Genomic DNA, 22,308 nt, shown 5'->3' on the forward strand with positions numbered 1-22,308 from the left:
TTCTATTACAGCAGAGAGAACCTCCAGTGCTGACTGACCAAAACATTAAAGACAATGCTGAAAATAGCAATGCAAACGATCCTTCGTTGTATCAAAGTAAATTTCCAGCCAAAATTATTCCTATTGCATCTTTGGCGGAAGATAAAAATTGTGGTGACAAACAAATAGATCATGAAATCGATAAAAAATCTTCATCTCGATATTTTATCAAAAGAGGAAATTCCCGATACTTCCTAAAAAGGCAACACGATATTGATGAGCCTCAGTACAAGTCAATCCCTCACTATTTTACATCAAACCCAAGGAAGTTGAAAGATGTTGCCGACAGGGAAATGGGCAATTATTATTTTTTGGAAAAAAATTTGAATTCCAACAAAAAGGAGTCGAAGTTGAGCGAAAAATCTCGGAAGGAAAATTTTCTGAAACGTCTTTTTGGTAAAATGTCTTCTTTAGACATTGACAGTCATTCAGCTCTCGGAACAGCCGCGGATGGATACAACAAGCAGCTGCGTGGAAATGAGAATAGCTTTAAGAGAGTTGGGAAATAGAACATTTTCCAAACCAAAATATCAGAATTGCTATGAAACGTGATTTTATTGATTGTGGTATTGTAAGTTGTTGTGCGATGTCCCACCAAGCCATCATCGTGAGGCCAATATTGCTTACTATAGATGGAAACAATATCGTGACCACAGTGCGATTATAATCAGTTAGTCATAAGCAGAAGGTGACTTTACACTTTTTCCGGAAAACTGTTGACATTTCCAGGCTTATGGCCAGCGATTAAGAGGACGAGAAAGTTATTCATCGTGACCACCTTCAAACAAGTTTTGCCCAAAGACGTGCTTTTTAAGGTGTTGCGACCGAGCCATATTTTAAACTGATTGTTTTGCTTTGGTATCATGTACGTTATAACGTCTGCGTTTTGTCGCTTCCACCTCTTCTATGTTTGGCATATATTGTTATTTTCGTTGTAATGGTCAGGTAATAAAAACAAACTGAACTTTCAACATGTGTGACGTCATTCAAGCGGTCTCACCACTCGTCCAAAAACTTTCTGGCTAATGCACAACTGTAACACCCCGCAGCTTGGTAAACCCTGACAATTTTGTGACGTATTTCATAGTACGAGATGTCATCCAATGAGAAGCCGTTTTAGTTGTAAGTGGATGGAGTAGCACCGTTACTGGGTCATACCAATGTTTTTAGCGCCCCCTTTGTAGGGCAATACGGCTGCAATATTCGTTTGTAAAGTATTGTATAATCTGTGATTGTGAACTATATTATGTGGTAATAAAATCGTTTCCCGTGATGTCACCGGAGATTGTGACGCAACGCCATCAAGAAAGGTTTAGCGCTGGACATGTAGCTTTACAATGAATGTAAAAACTAAGTCAGATAAATGACTGTTCCGTAATAAAACAACACTTTTACCAGCAGAGCAAACAAGACAGAGAAATTAGACACGTTCCTCATTATCTCAGCAGTGGCCACGCCCGGTGTTAGGTTACTAGTAAGGACTTTGACGAAATGTTGCTTCCATTTTAAGCCATACGTGATTTGCATAAAAATATGTCCTATCAGGCGTTTACAGCTAATTTGGCGAGGCCTAAAGCTCTGGTTAACCTTCCTCTATTGATTAACTAAGTTATCATCGTTATTCTATTACCACACGTCGTAGCTTATAGTTTTCTTTTTCACGGGCGTACCAGGCCATTCAGAATTGGTTTTAGCTCCGACTATTTCCTCGCACATTGGCATCCAATGCTTCGTGCATTCGAATCAAGTTTGCAATTTTTGCGCCTTGTGAGAATGAAACGGACTAAAACAACATTAGCCTTAAACCGTAGGATACTCGTAAGCAGTTCATCATCAGGAGAGAAGTGATATGTTCAGTTTATGTAAATCATTGCGCATAAACCTATGAATGCCACAAATAGTAAAAGATATGGCGGAGAAAGGATACGAGCAGGGCAATGGAGTCAGTGGAGATTTTAACGTGTCCAGAGTCGGAGTCGTCCAGTTATAAACTGAGGAGTCTTATATTTTTCTCCCGACTCCACAGCCCTGGGTATGAGTAGACTACGACAACTAGCTGATTAAATACAAAGAAATCGTAACGGCAAAAGAACGAAGCTGTACAGAAGATATGGACAGTACAGTAAACACAACGAAATTTCATTTATTAACATCGCCTTAATGTAATGTTGAAAGACATTTGTCTAGACTCTAGACCTTTGCTATGTTGACGCGTATTGTTTTTGCCGAGATGGTCAGAAATAAAAACAAGAGAACTGAACTGCAAGGAGCTCTTCTATTGTTAATGGTATTTTATTTGTCCCTGTTCTTCATTTCGATGGGATTGCTTTCAATCGAAGGATTTAACTTTTCCTAAAAATCACTATGCACCCCCACAATGTATTTTCGTTCCTCGACCACATCTTCAGAGACACACCCCTTGATTCTTCGTGGCGTCACAATCGCTTCGCATTGATGGGGACAGAAGGTGCAAAACTCAAACACAGAGCAACATCGTCGCACGACAGATGCAATTGCGTGTTGTGTCGGCGACTATGACATAAGTACATCAACACAACATACGGTACAACGTGCGGTGGTGCAATTAAATAGGTTCGGTTTAGTAAGCCACACATTGCATGACACCAAGAACATGCATCATCCAATCCCATCAAAGGGTTACCAAACAAAAAGCGGTTAAATTATCATTTCAAGGTGATGTTCAGTTTGATACTAAACAAGCATACAACACTTAATAGTGGCGGAGACACGAGACGATGGACCACAAACGTTCGTCCAGCTGCACCAGCCAATCAGATTGGTAATTTGAAGACCAATGCAGAAACTTGACATTCGTCAATGTCGTACAAAGGCTGCAAAACTATGGATCATCAGGAAAACTTGATGGGAGTAATTTTGGAAACATTTTCAGCCTGGCAAAACTATCAAAACGAAATCAGCAAAAGTACAATAATTTCAGCATTCAGTTCTTTCAACAAGCTTGATTTGGGAGGATGTTGATAAATGACTTGAAAAAGTTAAGTTTCAAAGTTGTGTCCGACACCGATTACTTTTCATTGAGTTCAAGCGGTGAAGTCACAAAATGTTTGTGTCTCCAGGCAGGATCAAAGACTCTGCTATAAGCAGATCTGACGAGCATTGATGGCGTCCATATAAGGTCTGATGACGTAGTTGGTGCTGAAATGAAACATTAGGCTAACACGCTAAAACAGTATTCAATCTCAGCAATATATATTTTATTTTTTTAAGAAGCCAGTAAAACATTAATAGCACGTCCTAGCGTCAGGGCTGAAGTTTGACTTAGTTAGTTACGTTTAGTTGATGAACTTCGTGTATCAAGTGGACACAGCACATGAGGGCAGCGAAGAATGGGCTCAAAGCACCCGGACAAAAAATCGGCCGCTTTTTACATTGATTCAACGTCTGCAGACGTTGAATCAATGTAAAAAGTGACCGATTTGCTGTCTGGGCAGAAGCTTACAATGTAAAGCGGTGTTGGTTTCTGCAACACGGTCAATTTCTCAAAAACAGGGCTAAAGGTATAAAGTGGAGCTTTAAAATTGCGGCCGATCATTGGGCAAACAACAGAAAAAACACAGAACCAGTCCAACCTAAGCCAATTGATGAAGTGTTAATCGGCGCCATTGTGTTTGGTTCAATAAACCAACCACAATGAAAGAAAATTTTTAGAAAAAACAACATAGCCCTTCCACAAACAAAATTAAAATCTCACTTACAACAGCAAATCTCACCTGAAGTAAAATATGAGGCCAAACGTGATTGAGATCGGCAAGGCAGGCAGTGCCTTCCTGTATATAGCGAGGAGTATCAGGGTAAGTGACAGGCCAATCAAGATGGCGATGAAACAAGCCAGTGTCGTGTTCCAGTCACCCGATGCAGACGCTTTACCGACCAAGACGCTGAAGACAAATCGACACAAGATTGACAATTCGTGGCAGATCCACCCCAAATCATTTTATATATAAAGAGCTTATTTCCAAAACCACTTACATCCACTTTCGGTGATTTTGAGAAAACCACGAAAAACGTTTATGACAGTTTCGCTTGGTAAATGTAATGCGCTTTTGATTTCTAACGATGTATAACTACCTACTGAATTGAGACATGACGTTTGCCCAGATCTAACGAATATTGGAGGGCTTAGAATGGGTCCACGTCTTTTAGGCGCTGACAGTTAGGCGCTGGTCTAATAGGCGCGCACACTGTGGCGTCTGGATATTTAGGTGCGGAGCACTGTGGCGCCCGTTCATTTAGGTGCTATTCCTGGAAAAGTATGTAGACTGTATGAGCTTGGCAGGTAGGGGCGTAGGGCAATGCTTTTCACACAAAATATTATATTGAACAGGAAAATATATTGTTTTGTTAATGCGTGTGCGTTGTTGGTCATGGCTTCAGTGAGTGAAGTTGCTTAAACTGGCAATGCTTTTTCACACAAAATGTTATATTACACAGAAAAATATATGGGTGAAGCTGCTTGAACCGGAAATGCTTTTCACACAAAATGTTATATTGAACAGAAAAATATGTTATGGCTTCTGTGAGTGAAGCTGCTTAAACCGGCAATGATTTTCACATAAAATGTTATATGGAACAGAAAAATATGTTTTTTTTAATGCGCGTGTTCAGCATTTATTTGTTGTTAGTTCAGGTTTGCGCCGGCGAAAGCTTTATCAATAAATTATTCAAGTTTCCGAACATGTATGAGTTCACTTTTAGTCAGGTCAAATAATAACTAAACATCAGTAAAAAATGTACCGTAGGCTGTACTCAAGCGGGCGGTAGGCTTGAGTGAAGAGTAGGCCTAACTTAGTTTTCCGTCAAAACCCGGACTAGGTTTAATAACGAGCGAAGTCTCACCATTATGCTTGCAACTTGTAGCCAAGGTGTAGCCTATATGCCCTGTAGAAATGTATTCGTGTGAACAGTGGTAGAGCGTCTTACGCGTTCTCGTCACATGGCCAATCCATCCCGAACAGAAGTAATTTATATTTAATCTAAATTACCAGACATTTTTCACACAAAACTGTTGTATTTACGCGGTAAAAACATGTCATGTGGTCGACGTAGACGCACAATCTTGACATCAAATGAAAGCATACATCTTCAGCTATGCGAAGATGCAAAGCTTTGCAATAAAATTTAAAACATTTTATGTACAACTAGCAACTCCAAACGGTATTTTTTCTAATTTCTAAAAAAATTACAAATTGGCAGAAAAGTATACTTCATTATAATTTTTACTACCCAAGCATGATACAATAATATGAAAACATATGTAGTTTAATCGAATGCCAAAACAATTCTGCACATGAGAAAAAATTTACTTCGTTTCTGCGCGCAATGCTTTAGGAGGTAGCCTACAGCAGAATGATTATGGAGAAATTTGGAAAATTTTACGCAAAAAGTTTACGTAATTTAACCTACAGTCTTTTTGATCGAGAAATTCCAAAGTAAGGGGTTGCCTAGCCAGTTTTGACTGCCAATTCCAATGAGTAAAAGAAAAAAAATCCACTGTGTCCCCATCTTTAAGAAGTCCTCATCTGATAACTGCACCGCCAAAATATTTTTTTTTAATTAGCCAAAAAAGGACAGGCAAAGACTATGGATCTGCCATCATTTACATTATTTTTTTGCTTGAAATAGGCTACCTTTTAACCTTGGACGTAGGGATACTTCCTTGGTCATCATGGCAAAAATCCCAAGACGTGTGTATACGTCCGTGGTCGCGAAAGAGTTAACTAAAAATGAACTCAATAATGTTCGGAAGCTTCAATAATTTATTGATAAAGCTTTCACCAACGCAAACCTGGACTAACAACAAATAAAACAATAATAAATCAATAAAACAACAATATATTTTTCTGTTCAATGTAACATTTTGTGTGAAAAGCATTGCCGGTTTTAGCAGCTTCACTCACTGAAGCCATGATATAATTTTCTGGCAAGCTGCCAAGCTGATACAATCTACAGACATTACTAGGAATAGCACCTAAATGACCGGGCGCCACAGTGCTCTACACCTAAATATCCAGACGCCACAGTGTGCACGCCTATTAGACCAGCGCCTAACTGTCAGCGCCTAAAAGACTTGCTCCCCTTAGAATCGCCTTTTTATAAAATTAGAAATGTGGATATAAGTGGTTTTGGAAATAAACTGGAAAATTCTGCCAAATTTCTCGAATTTGGTAGTAAAATTTGCCAAATGGCAACACTCCTGCTTATCACGAAACGATGACAAAACAATCAGCGATATGTCATGTGATACAATGGCTTAATATGATTGGTTAATTGTGGATACAAATGGTTTTGGAAACAAAGTGTGATGTCGCGTAAGTGGTTTAGGAAACAAACGCAATTTTTAGTGTCGAATTTGAAGCAGATAGAAAAGATTTTGGAAAGAATTTGATAGTAGGTACCTATGGTAATACTCTACCTAATGACACTCTAAACTCAATTTTGGTGAAAGTGGCGCCTAAGTGGTTTTGGAATTGGACTCTTCATATATTGATCCAACATCAGCAAATCAATGTAAAACGATCCGATTTTCTGACTGAAAACTTAAATATTGGTGGATTGTTGATGAAAATCATATTATGTTTGCAATTGCCAACAACGACACTTCAAACTCAGTGACGGCAGGGAGTGGCTGAGCTTCTAAAGTGACTTTCTCAGTCCGAGAATAAAATGTTTCCAAATTTAACTGATCTAGTTGACACCATAGTTCTGCGCTGGTGATCATGACGCAACAAGCCAGTCATTGATGACGTGTGTGATCAGACTTAGAGCACGCACCTGTAAAATATAAAATCTCCCAAACCCAGTTTGACTCCTTTATCTTCCGGTTCACGTTGAGGCCGAGGGGGATCCCCTTGTTGCTCACGGGCACGGTCCCTGGCTTCATTGTTCGTCACAACCACAACCTTCGATTACAAAGATTCGGGGTTAGATTTGGTTGCGGGGTGACGGGATGTTCTTTGTTTCACTATTGCGTCCTAATTAACCACCAGAGGTACGAACTGTCGACTTTGGTGAGGGATAAGGTGTTAGAAAAACTATGTTAATGGTGTCAGGGTGCACCCACAAGGGTGATAAACTATTAAAGTCCGAACGCGTCCGCATGTTTAGAGTTGTGAGGGACTTTACAAAACAAGTATCGTAGCCTGTGTAGCTGAACGGTGAGAGAGCCAGGCCGACGCTCGAAGGACGTCGGTTCGACACCCACCAAAAGCAACTGTGTCTTGACACGACACTGGAAGATGGACATGACGACGATTGGCTTCCTTGCCTTCGTGGTCACTTCATGTAAATTTTCAAAAACAATCAAATTGAAATTAATCGAAATCTTCACACAGAGAGAGGCAGCTAGATTAAAAAGAAGACACACCCAGTCACCCACCTCTCCTGAGCTTCTACTCCCTACTCTCTTCCATGAAGCTCCAAATCCAGCCGCCTCTGCGCTGACAGTGCTGGTGTCGGTCGCTTGCGATGAAGACTAGAGGGAAGGCAGGTTGTCACTTTGTGTTGATACCCACAAGCAATTACAGCAACGATTGTTTCCGCGTAGCAAAACAATTGCTGCGCGGAAACAATCGGCCACCCCCACTAGTGGGGAACAAACCGACGATGGATTATGATGATGATTACACTATTAGCTGCAGAATGCTAAATTATTTCTATCTCAAGCCAGAGATATAAAGTGAAAACAAAGTTACACGTTGGAAAAGTAGACGGTGATAAGACACAGAGCAACAAAGATTGCCTCCAGATACACCCACAAACAAACATTGTAGTTTTGTCTGCATGGTTTATTGCAATCGGTGGATGAAAGATAGACGCCGTCTAACACCGTCTCACTCGCCCTTCAACGATGTGAGCCTCAGAGCAGTTGACATCTAACTGATCAATGTTCGTTAGAAAAACCTGACGCACTCCTAATCTAATTGTTGTGCTGCTACAACATATAAAATAGCATTACACATGGCGGCAGTGGTGGAAATCGAACTTACACCATCGACACTTACCCGTTCACGGGTGTCCTCTTGAGCCATCCCAACAGTCCACATCATCCCTGAAGAGTAGATGAGAGCAGGAAAGATAGGTTCATTTCTTTCCTGGGCCGTCTCCACCAGCATCCTTAGAGGTCCTTAAAAGGAAAATATCTTCCTATGACTATGCCAGTTTCACCAATTCAATACAAGAAAACCACATTTTCTCTGCTTGCAGAAGTTAATTCAAAATAAGTTTACAAGGTAAGATTAAATAACTTGCTTGTTGATAGAGCGGTGGCAATGAATATTCAACAGACAGCCCTTCCAACATCCGCATCAGGTGGCTAGCTTGATTCTATTCACTTTTTGCACTTTCCTTTTACTGAACCTGCTTTCTTGACTTATCACACAGCTGCTCACCTCACAACTATTTAATCTGGCTCCACTAGCTTCTTCTAATGCAAACCACACATTCCATCGCGGGGTGGTCTGTGTTAAAATCAACACTTATCGGTTAAAATGACCTACTCCACAAAAACCTTATGTCAATGTACAAAAGCAAGAATAACAAATAGAAAACCCCAATCTACAAGAATCGAATAACCCAGTGACATGCAGAGTGCATTCTAGCCACTGTCAACCACACATAGCCGTTGACCTTGAGAACTAACTGAGATTCTGCCAGCTGCCTGCACTACGACAATTCACATCTGCTCCTCTTTAAAACAAGCGGCGCACCTACTCAATATTGTAAGATATTTCTTGTAAAAGATTTTAAATAAAGAATCATAACAAGAACATACCTCCAGGGCAGAGGACTGCTATCAAGTCGTAGATTGATATGAAGCCGAGAATAACCCAAGCCGTCCACTCGGGCAGGTACTTAATGAAGATGAGCGCCATCAGAGCAGAGATGACAATCAGATAGGCTTGTTGCAGAAGAAGCGGGCCTGAAAAAGATACTGTTTTACATTTGGCAAGTTTCACGTTTACTGCACTGTTTATAAGAAGACCTTAGGGCACGACCATGTGTTTCGCTGGTTGCATCCCAGACGGCAAAATCCGTCATTTTTACGTTGATTCAACGTCTGCAGACATTGATTCAATGTAAAAGTGACGGATTTTGCTGTCTGGAATGGAGAATAAGATTTCGTTCAAAACAGTTCGAAAATCGTGAAGTACGAACAGAGTGTTAAAACTAACGAAAATTAAGCTTGTTCATGACTATCTAGTTTCACAAAAAATGGGCCTATTTTCAAACGTGATATCACTTGTAGTGTTCTAGAAATGGATAGACACAATTAACTTTAGCTTTATCCACAGAGAATTTTAACATTTCAACCTCACAACCTGTTGTGCTATATCGAATGAACGCTCAATACAAACCCTAGCAGAGCACTTGAAAGAGCGCCGGTTCGATACCGCTCATAAACAATTAAACATGCTGCTGGGTCTTTGATAAGACACTTAAAGGCATGCCTGAAGCTGGACCCAAAGATTGGCTTCCCTGCCTTCGGGTCCACTTAATTTAAATCTTTAACCACAGAGCGTAAGCCTAGATACAAAAAGTACAATACAAAGCCAAGCATTTTCTAAGTCTTTGTGCAGCATAACTTTATTTTCTTACCTTTCCAATGAACGCATATCATTCCCACAACCCCGAAGTTCCACAAAACAATAGCGGTGGTAATGTAATCCATGGGGGTGTTATAGGCACGCAATACCTCAGCGAGATAGAGGTAGCCAAAGAGAAAGAGCATCATCAGGGAGGAAAGGATGAGCCAACCATGGATGAACTTGTAACACCTGATCATATTTCAACAACTCTAAACGTTGGGTGGTGGCAAATCAAGTATATAATAAGCCAATTCATTCAACTACAAGTATATAATACCACCCGTTTTCTTATATTTAAATATACCACTTTTAAATTACGGTATATCTTACTGTATATTAGGGTGGTCCAAAAAAAACTTTTTTTGTAAATGTTAATGTCTCACCCTAAAATATTGTTACCATTGATGAGAAAATGATATATGTGAATTTTCATAAAGATTGGTTGATATTTAGAGGTTGCTACCGGGGTTCAAAGTTTTGTCGTTTACCCCCATTTTAACGTTTTGAGAGGATGTGATACAGATATGATACGGTACAGTAAAAAAATATGGTACAGTGCCATGGTATATTGCAAGAAAAATACAGTTTAATAATTACTCTATAGTCTGTTTATAAACTCATGTACGTCTGTATTACGAATTATACTAACTGGTCTACATATACAAAATGTGCAACTTTGCATACTTGTGTTTAAAATTCAGAGACTAAATTTGACAATCAATAACAACTTTAGAAGACAGTAAATAAACTACATGTACATGATGTAAACTAATATACATAGTACATACATAGTTATTAACCTCTAAACCAGGGGTTCTCAACCGTGGCCCTCGGCCCCCCAAGGGGGCCACAAAGCGTTCTCAGGGGAGCCACGATAAAAGGCTTCATTAATGAATTATAACATGTATTGACAGAAACGTAGAATTGTGACACAAAAAACACTCATGTAGGTGTTAGTAACGTAAAGCTAGCTAAAAGCATGTTTTTTCATCGTATGTTCTATCTCACTGCATGTTGCATCATCTTTTGTGATTGTAACGTAACAATTAAGGATACGCTTGATTTACTGGCGTAGTCTATTACGAAAAAGAAAGCATTAAATCATTTAATCACTCGTTAACTGTTTTTATTGATTTCGTTTCGTTGTTCTTTAAACAAATACATTTTTATTTCACTCAAGGGGGCCATGGTCTTTTAGAGCCACAGTCTGGGGGGCCATGACTCAGAAAAGGTTGAGAACCACTGTCTAAACTAAACCCTTGACAGCCTGTTTCACCCTAAAAGGGTAATCATCAGAAGGTCCTCCTTTTAGGTTAAAACAGGCTGTCAAGGGTTTAGAGAGTAATAACTATATATATTTGATTTATTTCGCTCTGCTTGGCTTTTTGCTTGGCATTGAGCATTTTTTGCAGTATTAATAGTTTTTATTGTTTAGTACATACATATAGGAATTATTGCGCGAGGGTCTTTCTACTACAGTCTGGATATCGGTGATCAGCGACGACGCGCAAAAGATACTGTTTTTGTTCTTCGTCACATGTGTGTAATGTGTTGTATTCCGTGATCAACGCCACTCCACACTCGGCAATGTCATTTACAACCTTCATTTCACTCACAATTGCTCTCGCTCTTTGATACGCGTCATTGGTCTTCCAGTTATCTGGGTCTATCTCCAAAAATGATGAAGACAAATTCAGGGCCTTAAAATCGGTTTGTATTTGATGTAGCAAAAACTTTCAAACTTTTGTCTGCAATTTCTTTGTGGCCAATTACAGCTTTTTTACTAGGCTGTACTCCTTCGTCACATGTCTTTATTGGAGTCATCATCTTCTGTTTAGTGTCTGATGATAAAGAATTATCAAAGAATGCCAACGCGATAAGCTCCTCTCCCAGGTACCACAAATGACGCAACATCTTGTTCACTGCGGCCTTTGCCATCTTTGAATGAATATCCTTGTACTGATCGAGTTGTTGAGAAATGCGAGATCCTGAGATAGTGCAAGAATCGGCTATGGGGCAAGAAACCAAGCTTTCACGTACACTCTCACAACAAACACACAGATATTGCGCAAAGCGACATCCTCCCTTTTAGTCAACGTGTACTGTTTTCGGTACATCCCAACTTTGAGTGCATAGATGGCTTTCGCCATCCACCTGGCACGATGAAGGGCACCAGGAGCCATGATTTTGATGCCACGAAGAGGAACTCTACCCAAGAATATGATGGTCAACTCAAGGAGCTCTGTAGTCGTCACAATGTTGCTGTATTAACAATTTTCATTAGCGAAGGTTCTTATGGCATCTGCTACGTCTGTCACATGCTTTAAAGCCTCGTCGTCAGTTCACGCACATTGTACATCATCTTTAGCAATGAATGACCACTTCATTTGAAAACGCTTGAAGAGTAGAATGTCCGGACCAGTCGAACGACCCATCACACATGAAAATATCGCCTCGAGAACTATCTCGTGAATATGATGACGGCAGGCCAAATACAACAAGTCTTTGGTTTTCAAATAAAATGGTCATTCATTGATTTTGTTACATCAAATACAAACAGATTTTTTAAGGCTCTGAATTTGTCTTCATCATTTTTGGAGATAGATCCAGATAACTGGGAAACCAATGACGCGTATCAAAGAGCGAGAGCAATTGTGAGTGAAATGAAGGTTGTAAGTGACATTGCCGAGCGTGGAGTGGCGTTGATCACGGAATACAACACATTACACACATGTGACGAAGAACAAAAACAGTATCTTTTGCGTGTCGTCGCCGATCACCGTCACTCCGTCAGCGATATCCAGACTGTAGTAGAAAGACCCTCGCGCAATAATTCCTGTATGTATGTACTACGTATATTAGTTTACATCATGTACATTTGTACATGTAGTTTATTTGTTGTATTCTAAAGTTGTTAATGAATGTCCAATTTAGTCTCTGAATTTTAAACACAAGTATACAAAGTCGCAGCGGTGACGCGCTCGCTTTCCAATCATGCAATCCTGGTTTGACTCCCGGCTTATACTGGTTGTTGACAAACACCGCCCACGCCCACCTCTACCCAGGGTGTAATATATTGAGTGGGCGTAGTTGCTGAAGTAAAGGCGGCCGAGAGAAAGGAACTGGCCACCCTACTCTCGTTAGTGCCGAAGGCTTAGTATAATGAGAACCTCATCCCTCGATGCTTGTATTCAAGTATGGGACTCACTTTTACCTTATACAAAGTCGCACATTTCGTACATGTACACCAGTATATAATTCGTAATACAGACACATGAGTTTATAAACAGACTATAGAGTAATTATTAAACTGTATTTTTCTTGCAATATACCATGGCACTGTACTGTATTTTTTACTGTACCGTATCATATCATATCCTCTCGAAACGTTAAAATGGGGGCAAACGACAAAACTTTGAACCCCGGTAGCAACCTCTAAATATCAACCAATCTTTATGAAAATTCACATATGTCATTTTCTCATCAATGGTAACAATATTTTAGGGTGAGACATTAACATTTACAAAAAAAGTTTTTTTTGGACCACCCTACTGTATATGTATTATGTAATGCATGTAACATACAACATCCAACCTTTGCAATACGGAGGACAAAGGGCGAAAACTGTAGAAATAGTAGTGGCATATATAATTATATATACAGTTATTACTATCTGAAGCCTTTACTCTTTGTAAATGTACTTAATTACAAAGATAGTAATAACTATATTTGATTTAATTCGCTCTGCTTTGCCTTTTTGCTTGGCATTGAGCACTTTTTGTAGTATTAATAGTTTTCATTGTTTTAATTATATATACAGTATACACACAGTATAATATATGATTTTTTAATTCATTTTTAATGTTTTATTTTTAAAATGATATATAAGTTCAAAATTTGATTTGACAAATAAAACCTAACAACCAGACAGCATTTAACATAATAACATGAAAATAAACTAAAAATTACAAACGTTTTCGGCCAAATCGATGACGCAAAATCATTGATTTGTGCTTTTTCTAAGGCAATTAAGCGTCATGTGATTTTGCTTCTCCTCTGCCTTGCCTTCATGCTTAATTGCTTTTGCGTTTCTTTTTTAAACTTTTGTGTATGTAGATCAGTTTAGTAATTTTATTTTATAAAGAACATCAGTAATTTGGTTATATATATATACTTGAAAAGGGCTAACAATAACATGAGGCATTGAGTATGGCCTAAAACGTTTGTAATTTTTAGTTTATTTTCATGTTATTATGTTAAATGTCATCTGGTTGTTAGGTTTTATTTGTCTATGGTTAAAAAAAGTCACCTCTCTACCAAAATTCTATTTATATAATTAACAAGCCAATTTAGTTTAGATTTCATGAAGGTGATTTGTTTGGAAAACAAAACCAAAAAAATTGGCAAAATATGTGACTAAAACTTATGAAAGACAAATTGTTGTGTCTTGCTCTTTCTTCTCATGTCCTATACAAATTTAGTTGTTTGCGTGACGCAAACCAGACATACATTAATATGTCAAAACCAGACATTTCTGGTTACGAAAACAAAACGAGGGCCGGGGAGCACCTTAACACGAATTCAACAAATAAACAAGTGCAATTAAATAACTCATTGCCTCAGATCCGAATAAATTGATTTTACACCGTTGGGTGCAAAATAGGGTCAAAGTAGATCCGAATACCAGGCAAAAATCATTGAAGCCCAGATTATCAAACGCAATAACCCGTATTTGAAATCACTCAACAACAAGATCATCAGCAATGTGTTGCCAGTTGAAACAATGGAGTGTTAGTATTGCATTACAAAACACACTATATCATAATAAGAATAGCTACTTGTATTTGTATAGGAGCACAAGAAAGACCGTCATTCCAACTATGACTCCAACCATGATGAGAGAATTGACTATGGATTGCCATGCCACCGTTGCTGCATCTGTCGTTTTGGAGTGGAAGGGAGTGTAGACTAGATACTGCCCATCAGATTGGTCAGTGTAATAGGACACAGAGCTGGAAGGAAAATAAAGAATATTGTTTCAACAATTGCAAAGACAAATTTATGACTTGTAATGAATTTCAAAAGTTTATATAACTTTTTAGGTTACTTAAAATATTATAAGATAAATTTGACTTTACACAATAACTGTAACGACACTCTGGACTTAAAAATAATGAAACAATAGAAACTTACTTGATTGTCGCCACAACAACAATCATACAAAGTGTGACAGGTACAAACAGTGAAATGACAGTACTTGCTCCATATTTCAATTCCTCTTCTTCCTCGGCTTAAAAATGTAAATGTACATAACCATTCAAAAATTCACACCACTTTTAGAAAGGTTTTGTATGATCTGACTCAATATCGGACATGGTTAACCAATTCAGAATACAAGCATACACTTTCACCACAGAACCGATAACATGACAACACTTCAAATTGCATTTTCAAGCTGCAACAAGTCATACGACAAGTTGATGTTAAGTTTGTCTGAATATATATAATAAGAAGTACATAAATTAGAGATACTATTCACTAATCACCTTGTATTTTATTCTGCTCAATTGTATCTTTGTTTTTAACTGTTTTCTTCTAAAGTTGTACGGTCACATTGAGTCGGTTTCCTGTAATTTTTTACCTTGCAGAGTCTTCTGTGACATCACAATTCATTTTTTGAAAATGCTTTTGAAGACTCTCAAAGCAAAAAGCTTAGGAAACTTAGTCACTTTTTAATTTTTTTTCAATTCTATTTTTTATTGCTGATGCGTACATGTAGACTGTAGAGAATGGCAAAGTAAATACATGAATTTGGCACCCACCAAATGAAACTGGACAAATATATAAAAAAGAAAAGAAAAATAACTTACACTTAATTTGTTGATGCTTAACATTTGTCACAATAAGAAAAGGGATGCAGCTGACTTGATGACTGATACAGCTGTCTTTCTTTAGCTGATTCCTGTCTGTTGTGGTATCTAGATTGCTATGGTTCTATAGTTTATAATTGTACCATAATATTCTCGCAACAGACGAAATATAAGTTTCTCTCTCTCTCTCTTATGTCAGACTACTTTAAATGTTCTTTGATTTAGTCTTTCTTTGCAAAGTACAAGCTTTATCACATTCTATTATAATGCCGAAACCATCTGAAATATATGATTCTGTCTTGCCGTTAACAGTTTTCCATAATAGACGACAACATACCTGAATCGTGTCTTTGCCGAGTTGCCGGTGGCTGCTGGGTATTATTGCTGCTGAAAATAAAAACATACAACTATGTTTAAGCAATATCCTTATGAAAAATGTGACAACAGATAACTACATAGGCTACTGATTGAAATTGATGTCTGAGAGGAGGAATCAAGTCAAAGTCTACTGAACATACCGTCATCGGTATTGATTAAGTGGGGATAAAAGGGCCGCACGCCCTTAGGTCTGGCACAGAGGGAGCATCTGATACAGCACTCTGATACAGCATCTGATGATTCCGATTCTGACAGCTAGTTCTTTATCAAACAGACTTTGTGTTGTTTGCAGTATCCCAATTGTGCCGAAATTATGTTAGTGTATACGTAAATCGAGGCAATCTTCTCGCAGGGAGCTATTAATTTGTTACCGGTACTTGATTGAGCAATTAACGTTATTTTATGATAATTTAACGTCGCTAGATGTCGAATTAATGTAAAACAAATGTAAATTTCTTATTGAGCATTGTTGTTACGCAATATAACCTGCCGGGAAACTTGAATCGATTTGTGCTCTCGAACGTTGAATCAACCCAAAATTAACTTACTTTCCCCTCCCCCTGAGTTATTCAATGTGAATTACCGTAACAGCATGCGTATCGTGTTGTTCGTTTTGTCGCTACTTTTGGTATTATTACATCACAACAAATCAAACAGTGCGGTCGGGATAGACTACTCTAGTATATTTTTTGCTTTTTGTTTTACATGCTTTGGTACATTTTTTTTCGTAATAAACGTTCAGCAATTGCCGAGGTAATTTCAACTTCAGCCATTTGGCCTTGGCAACGTTTTTGTAGGGGTTTGCAATTACGAGTTAGGACTGTAATAGTTAAAATATCGAACGATATTGAAATAAATATCGATATTGAAAAGATATCGTATCGAAAATTCGATATATTGCCCAACACTAATAGGAGGCCTCGAAAAAACACAAAGTTATCAAGCCGAGCCATCGTTGAGCATTCTTTATTACAGCATCATTTACTAAAACTGGCACATACAAATACAATGTAACCAATACAAACAGTATGACATACAAAAAAACATGGTAAAAAACCTACACAGTATTAGCAAATTACCCTAAGTAAATTTGTATTAACAAGTATTAGTAATAAATTCAAACAATAAACCTTTATTAAAATCGTTAGTCTAGTTAAAACTGGATAAGTATAAGTTTACCTTGAACAGTTTTCGTTTGAAGCATAACTCGACATGCTATTCGTACGCCGAGTTGCCAAAAGGTTACTGCGTTCAGATTCACTTTCTGCTGAAGAATTCATGAGAACAGACTGTAGTCAATTACTTTGTTATTTTTGTAACTTGATCTTATCTTCCTTGTTCCGTAATTTTGTAATTGTTGCCGGAGACGCAGTGACGCTGACGCATAGGATTTGAAATTGCTCTATTGCTATTACCCGAAGGAACAAGGAAAGTGGAAACCTAATTAATTTATTCGCAGTGTTTCTATTTCTAACACTGTACTTCTTCTCAACAGTGTTGCCAAACATCTTGAAAAAAAATTCACCACAGTTGTCAGCTGTTTGTTTGTTTTGTTTTATTATCTTTATCCTGCATTGCGGAAAAGCGGACTTGAGCGCTATGCATCGGTATACGCCTTCCGACGTACACCTGACCCACGCTGCAGCCGACTGCAATGTCTGTTTCCGGTTGTCTACTCGACTTATGACTTAAATTTGGTACTACCCATTACTCGAAATCAATCATTGGGTAGAGGCAATTATCGTAAAGTTTCTTGCCCAGAGAAAAAACTGCTTTACGAATACTCAATTGCAACTCATTTGGTCATTTTTTTTGGATGCGAAACGTACATAAAACAAGAACGTATGGTGCGCATCCAATGTGGTGCGCAACTTTATTTCGTCAGCACTTTTTCACGGCAAATTGGCTTCGATTAAGTTCAAAATGACCTCTAAAAAACAATATTCAGATCTCATTGAAGTTGCTTTTCCGCTATTTTTTAAATAACACGTGCATTTTTTGCTTTATCACAATCATAGTCTACTGCTTTTGCGACTACACAAATTTTATTTTAGACGTTTATATAAAACCACAGAACTTTACTTGAGCATTTTTACAGCAAGCAGTTTTTTTGCCTTGTCCTTTTGTGAAACATAAGGCTAGCTGAAGTTGTTGAATGCAATTTTCTGATGCTTAACGTTGTCACATTGGAAATTTGGTTGTGGTTGGAAATTCATTCAAAAAAACTCCAAAGAAACTCCATCCCTCTCCGATACCGAAGTCACCCGCATGTCATCAAGACTATTTTCATATCATTTTTCATCATTCATGATCATCACTTTAATATCATGCTCAAACAATGACTAATGTAAATTCCTGAACCCATCAATTATCGATTTCTATTTTAAAACCATACTAGGCTACTGTCGTTGTTGCAAACACTTCACTTCATCTTATTTAAAACGAAACACTGTAGGCCTGCATAGTTTTAGGACTGCTCTCCATTCAGCAGCACCTAGTGAATGGAATAATTCCCTGGCAACAACACTTTAACAATCGGAAAACTTCACTCAGCCAATTTCAGTAACCGCCTAACCGGCCCTGCGTCGAGCCTCTACAAGTATGCGAAACTACCAGGAATAACCTATCAAGGCTTTGTCAGTCCGAGGATAAAGATTCAAAACCAACCAATGAACCATCCCTAGAGTCTTTTAAAATTGTACGTAAATCCTTCATCGAATCTGATACTACAATCCATGAGGCTTTGCTCATAAAATCTTGCAATCTTCGCCTCACAAGGCAGTTGTTTGCCGCAGGCGCCTCCTATCTGCTAAATATCTTTACATAATTTTGCGTCATTGGTTTGTGTTATTTCCTATGCAATTAAGCGTCATGTGATTTTACCTCTCCTCTGCCTTGCCGTTTCATTCTTATGCGTTTTTTTTTCGATTTCTGTGCGTATAGATCAGTTTTGTAATTTCAATTTATGTAGAACATCAGTCAGTTGGTTATTTGAAAACGGCTAACATAATTAGGGGAGATGTACCATCATCCATGGGACAAAAATGACATTATTACTGATAAAATGCTTTTTTAATTCAAAATATGAAATAAAGGAATTGTGTTGTGAAGTTTAGTCATTGTTTCATCACATGAAGTCAAAACAGTAACAAATTTAATATTAGATTATTGCTTTTTATCTCATTAAAAAATGTCACTCAAGTGTCCCATAGGTTGGTTGCATAACTGACCAAATGGGACACTTAGTTAAATATAGCAACACAGTGTCTAACGTTTTGCAATGAGATGCAATGTTGTTAAACTTAGTGCTTACGGAACAGTACTTCACAGCACTACATAAAGGAAGTCACATCACATGTTTGTTAGACATTCAAATGCACAAATACTTGGCAAAACAAAAGATGAAATTTGCGGGACAAATTCTGAAAAATTTGCCGCCCGGATAGCCTACATCAATCATTGAAGGTATGGTGGAATAAAAGAGGTGCTTGAGAACTTGGGGAAATAGTGTAAACTGACTCGTCGAGTATCGGATGGGACATGTCCCAAAGGTAATCGATTGTATTGTCACATTGCTCAACCAACCACCATTTTGTGTTCAACTTGCCTGAAAACCTGTCACAGCTTGATATGTAGTTTTCTGTTGCTATAGTTTTAAAGCTAATCATATGACTCAAACTTTATTTTGGATATGGACAGTTTTGTCTGATGCAAATAAATTATTATTATTATTATTTCTAGGCCCCAATTGTTATTAGTATAGAAACGATTAACAACAGTCCTGCTTTAGTATAGAAACGATTAACAACAGTCCAGTCAACCATTCAAATTTACTCTGACAGCTAAAAAAAAAATTAGCTGATCTCACCACTTAAGTAGTAAACCACGCTGTAATGATGTAGCCTAATGTTAATCTCGATTCCATGACAAAAATCTCAGTTCTTATGTTCACACATATTCAGAAATAATGAGCTGTCCCATAGGTGATGGTGTCCCATAGATGGCATATCTCCCCTATGGCCGAAAACGTTTGTAATTTTTTAGTTTATTTTTATGTTAGCCCATTTAAGTTAAATGCGTTGCGGTTGTTAGGTTTTATTTGTCTGTGTATATTTCATCCGCTAAGTGCCATTAAAAAAAAAGCTGTCATCACAGTGCGTTGCTCCCAAGCAGAGTTATTCATTATTCAATCGTGTCATTTTTTCGTTCACAATATCGGGCGCTCATTCGTCTGAGTTAAGAAGGCGAATGAATGTTAAAGTCATGGATCTGTGTTAAAGTCACGGATCTGATAAGTGCAATTGGTACGAAACAAATTTACCTTGTGAGTAGGCTACATTTCTTCACTTTAACAATTTAAAATTAGGTGATCAAATCCCAGCGCACTCTCTGAAATACTATTTGCTGATTTGACTCCAGGATCAAAAACACACGAACGGGCGCACAAGTCCTACAAGCCCACTGACGGCTTGTATGTAAGCTACCTCGTATGGATAAAGCATCTAATTTGTGACACTATTTTTTGTATACAGGAAATTAGTTTAATGTCGATTAAACAGTTGTCTCAAGAAAAATTAATTAAGTTATGAGTAGGCCTAATGCACATTTTAAAAGTAAGGAATTCCCCTTTCAAACAATAATTGGTTTAATGAATGGCGTCCTTGTCAAGCTGCCACTCAACAGTTAGGTCTACTGTTTCTTTGAGCACTACGTTTTAATAGGAACAGAAACTGCATTTGTCCATGAAATTCTTGGCAATCAGTCAAGTAGGCCTACTATAGCCCATGACTAGCGGATTACTTCCAAATGAAATCTGCCTTCAAATGACGTTTCCTGATCATCATTTGTGAGGTATAGGAAGCCAGCCTGGAACTCGAACAAAGTATGCTATAACCAGGGCCGTTGAGAGGATAATTTAGTCCCGGTACCAACGCGATCTTCCAAAATTAAGACACTTCTAATGAAAGCGCGCTATATTCCAACGATACGTGGTGGTTTCTTCACGTCATCGGGTTCAAAACTAGGTTGCCCATGGGACTGGAAGCCAAATGTTAGGCCTCATCTTGGCAGCAAACAGGAATGCCATATAACTTTTTGAAATTTGATTTTTCTTAATGGATTTTCAGGCTAAAATATGGCACGATCGCGACACCGTAGGCTATGGTAATAATCATGCTGTTGACAAGCTCAGCCCAAAGTTCAATATTATGAAAAGCACCATCAAAATTCGGAAAAAGCTGCTTTTTTAAACCTGAAGTTTTTTAAAATAGGCTACTGCGCATTGATAAAACAGAGGTTTTTAAACTATTCACAATACTGAAAAAAATTAAAAAACGCCAAAATATATCAAAATGCCAAAGTTACAATAGCCTGCCCAATACATAAAAAAAACACTTAAATTTGGCGTTAAAACCGCCAATCTTGTATGCTGCCAAGTGTTGGGTTTCCAGTCCAAATACTATTATAGCGACCTTCACGCCCCCCCCTCCTGTTAACGCTACTGGCTGTAACACCTGCACAAAAATGTTGCAGGATAAAACGTTTTTAACAGTGTTTTAATCGAAAGAAATCTTTGTCCTGGAATTGAGAGAGCCTCTTTAAAAGCTTGATCCTGGCAGTTTTGCATACTTGAAGAGACTTCAGCTGACTCGAAGACCATATGTCACTTCGCTGCTTCCTGTCGTCTGTTGTATCGCATCTGTGATCGCAGTGTACTGTATGTTATCGCAATGGGCGCAAATACAAACATGATTATTATTGTTGGAGTCAACAAAGTGTTGCTATAGCGAAATCGATCTATGATTAAAACATGAGGCTGGTACACTGTTTGTTGCATTGAGTAACAAGTCTTATAATACTTCAAATGTGTGTATTTTTGATCATAGTTCTTATGTGAAAGCGATTCAGCATTAAATTATCTTTCTGATGAGGTGCAAAAGATCAATTTGAGATTATTTCGAATTTTTGGTGTATGGGAGCAGCTGCTATTATGGAAAAATGGCCAAAACTCACTATTCCCAAAGGGGAATCATGGGGCTTTTTTTGGTGATTCTACATCACCAATCGAATCACCTGGCAAAGTTTCAGCTTAATATTATTTTTTTCCGGGTTTGACCATATTTTTACGTTCAGCAACTGGACTATTTGACGCGGAGCCGGTCACCGAGTCTGACAAAGTGAAGTTTCCGATTGTTGAAGCTTCGTTGTCTGTGAATTATTCCATCTATTAGGTGCCGCTGAATGGGGGAAAGTGCGTTGCTAAAGCGCACACCCCGAGAACCAAGCAAGCGCTGCTTAACCTTGCTGGATACACAATGCGCATGCCAATTGACCACCGGTGCCGTAGGTTGACCTAAGACTAGCTGTAGATACAACATCAACTTTATCCAACGACA

At 38.2% G+C, this 22,308-nt stretch overlaps 1 protein-coding gene across 3 annotated transcripts; it reads right to left on the reverse strand.

Annotated features, from left to right (window-relative positions):
• Positions 1-1,884: 1,884 nt before the first annotated feature.
• On the reverse strand, positions 1,885-17,336 carry LOC145786387 (presenilin-2-like). Of its 3 annotated transcripts, none has more exons than XM_082598033.1 (11): positions 17,093-17,336; positions 15,873-15,919; positions 14,859-14,955; positions 14,504-14,677; positions 9,676-9,854; positions 8,852-8,998; positions 8,067-8,203; positions 7,457-7,552; positions 6,853-6,980; positions 3,792-3,959; positions 1,885-3,216 (listed from the first exon to the last, which is right to left on the reverse strand). In XM_082598033.1, the coding sequence occupies exons 1-11, from the start codon at positions 17,191-17,193 to the stop codon at positions 3,156-3,158; spliced, it is 1,335 nt and encodes a 444-aa protein (XP_082454159.1). In that variant the 5' UTR covers positions 17,194-17,336; the 3' UTR covers positions 1,885-3,155. The 3 variants fall into 3 exon arrangements, with proteins under 3 accessions (XP_082454159.1, XP_082454160.1, XP_082454158.1); XM_082598034.1 differs by having other exon boundaries at positions 8,082-8,203; positions 15,873-15,922; XM_082598032.1 differs by having other exon boundaries at positions 15,873-15,922.
• Positions 17,337-22,308: the final 4,972 nt, after the last annotated feature.

The sequence above is a fragment of the Aplidium turbinatum genome, chromosome 17 (assembly GCF_918807975.1).
Source record: "Aplidium turbinatum chromosome 17, kaAplTurb1.1, whole genome shotgun sequence".
Classification (NCBI taxonomy): domain Eukaryota; kingdom Metazoa; phylum Chordata; class Ascidiacea; order Aplousobranchia; family Polyclinidae; genus Aplidium; species Aplidium turbinatum.

Bases quoted from the DNA above. Each gene is read 5' to 3' on its own strand.
- LOC145786387 (XM_082598032.1), bottom strand. From the start codon at position 17,193: ATGAATTCTTCAGCAGAAAGTGAATCTGAACGCAGTAACCTTTTGGCA. The intron at 3,960-6,852 runs GTGCGTGCTCTA...ATTTGTCTTCAG, and splicing joins GGAGATTTTATATTTTACAG to CGTCTTGGTCGGTAAAGCGT. The intron at 3,217-3,791 runs GTGAGATTTGCT...GTTTCATTTCAG, and splicing joins GGCCTCATATTTTACTTCAG to CACCAACTACGTCATCAGAC.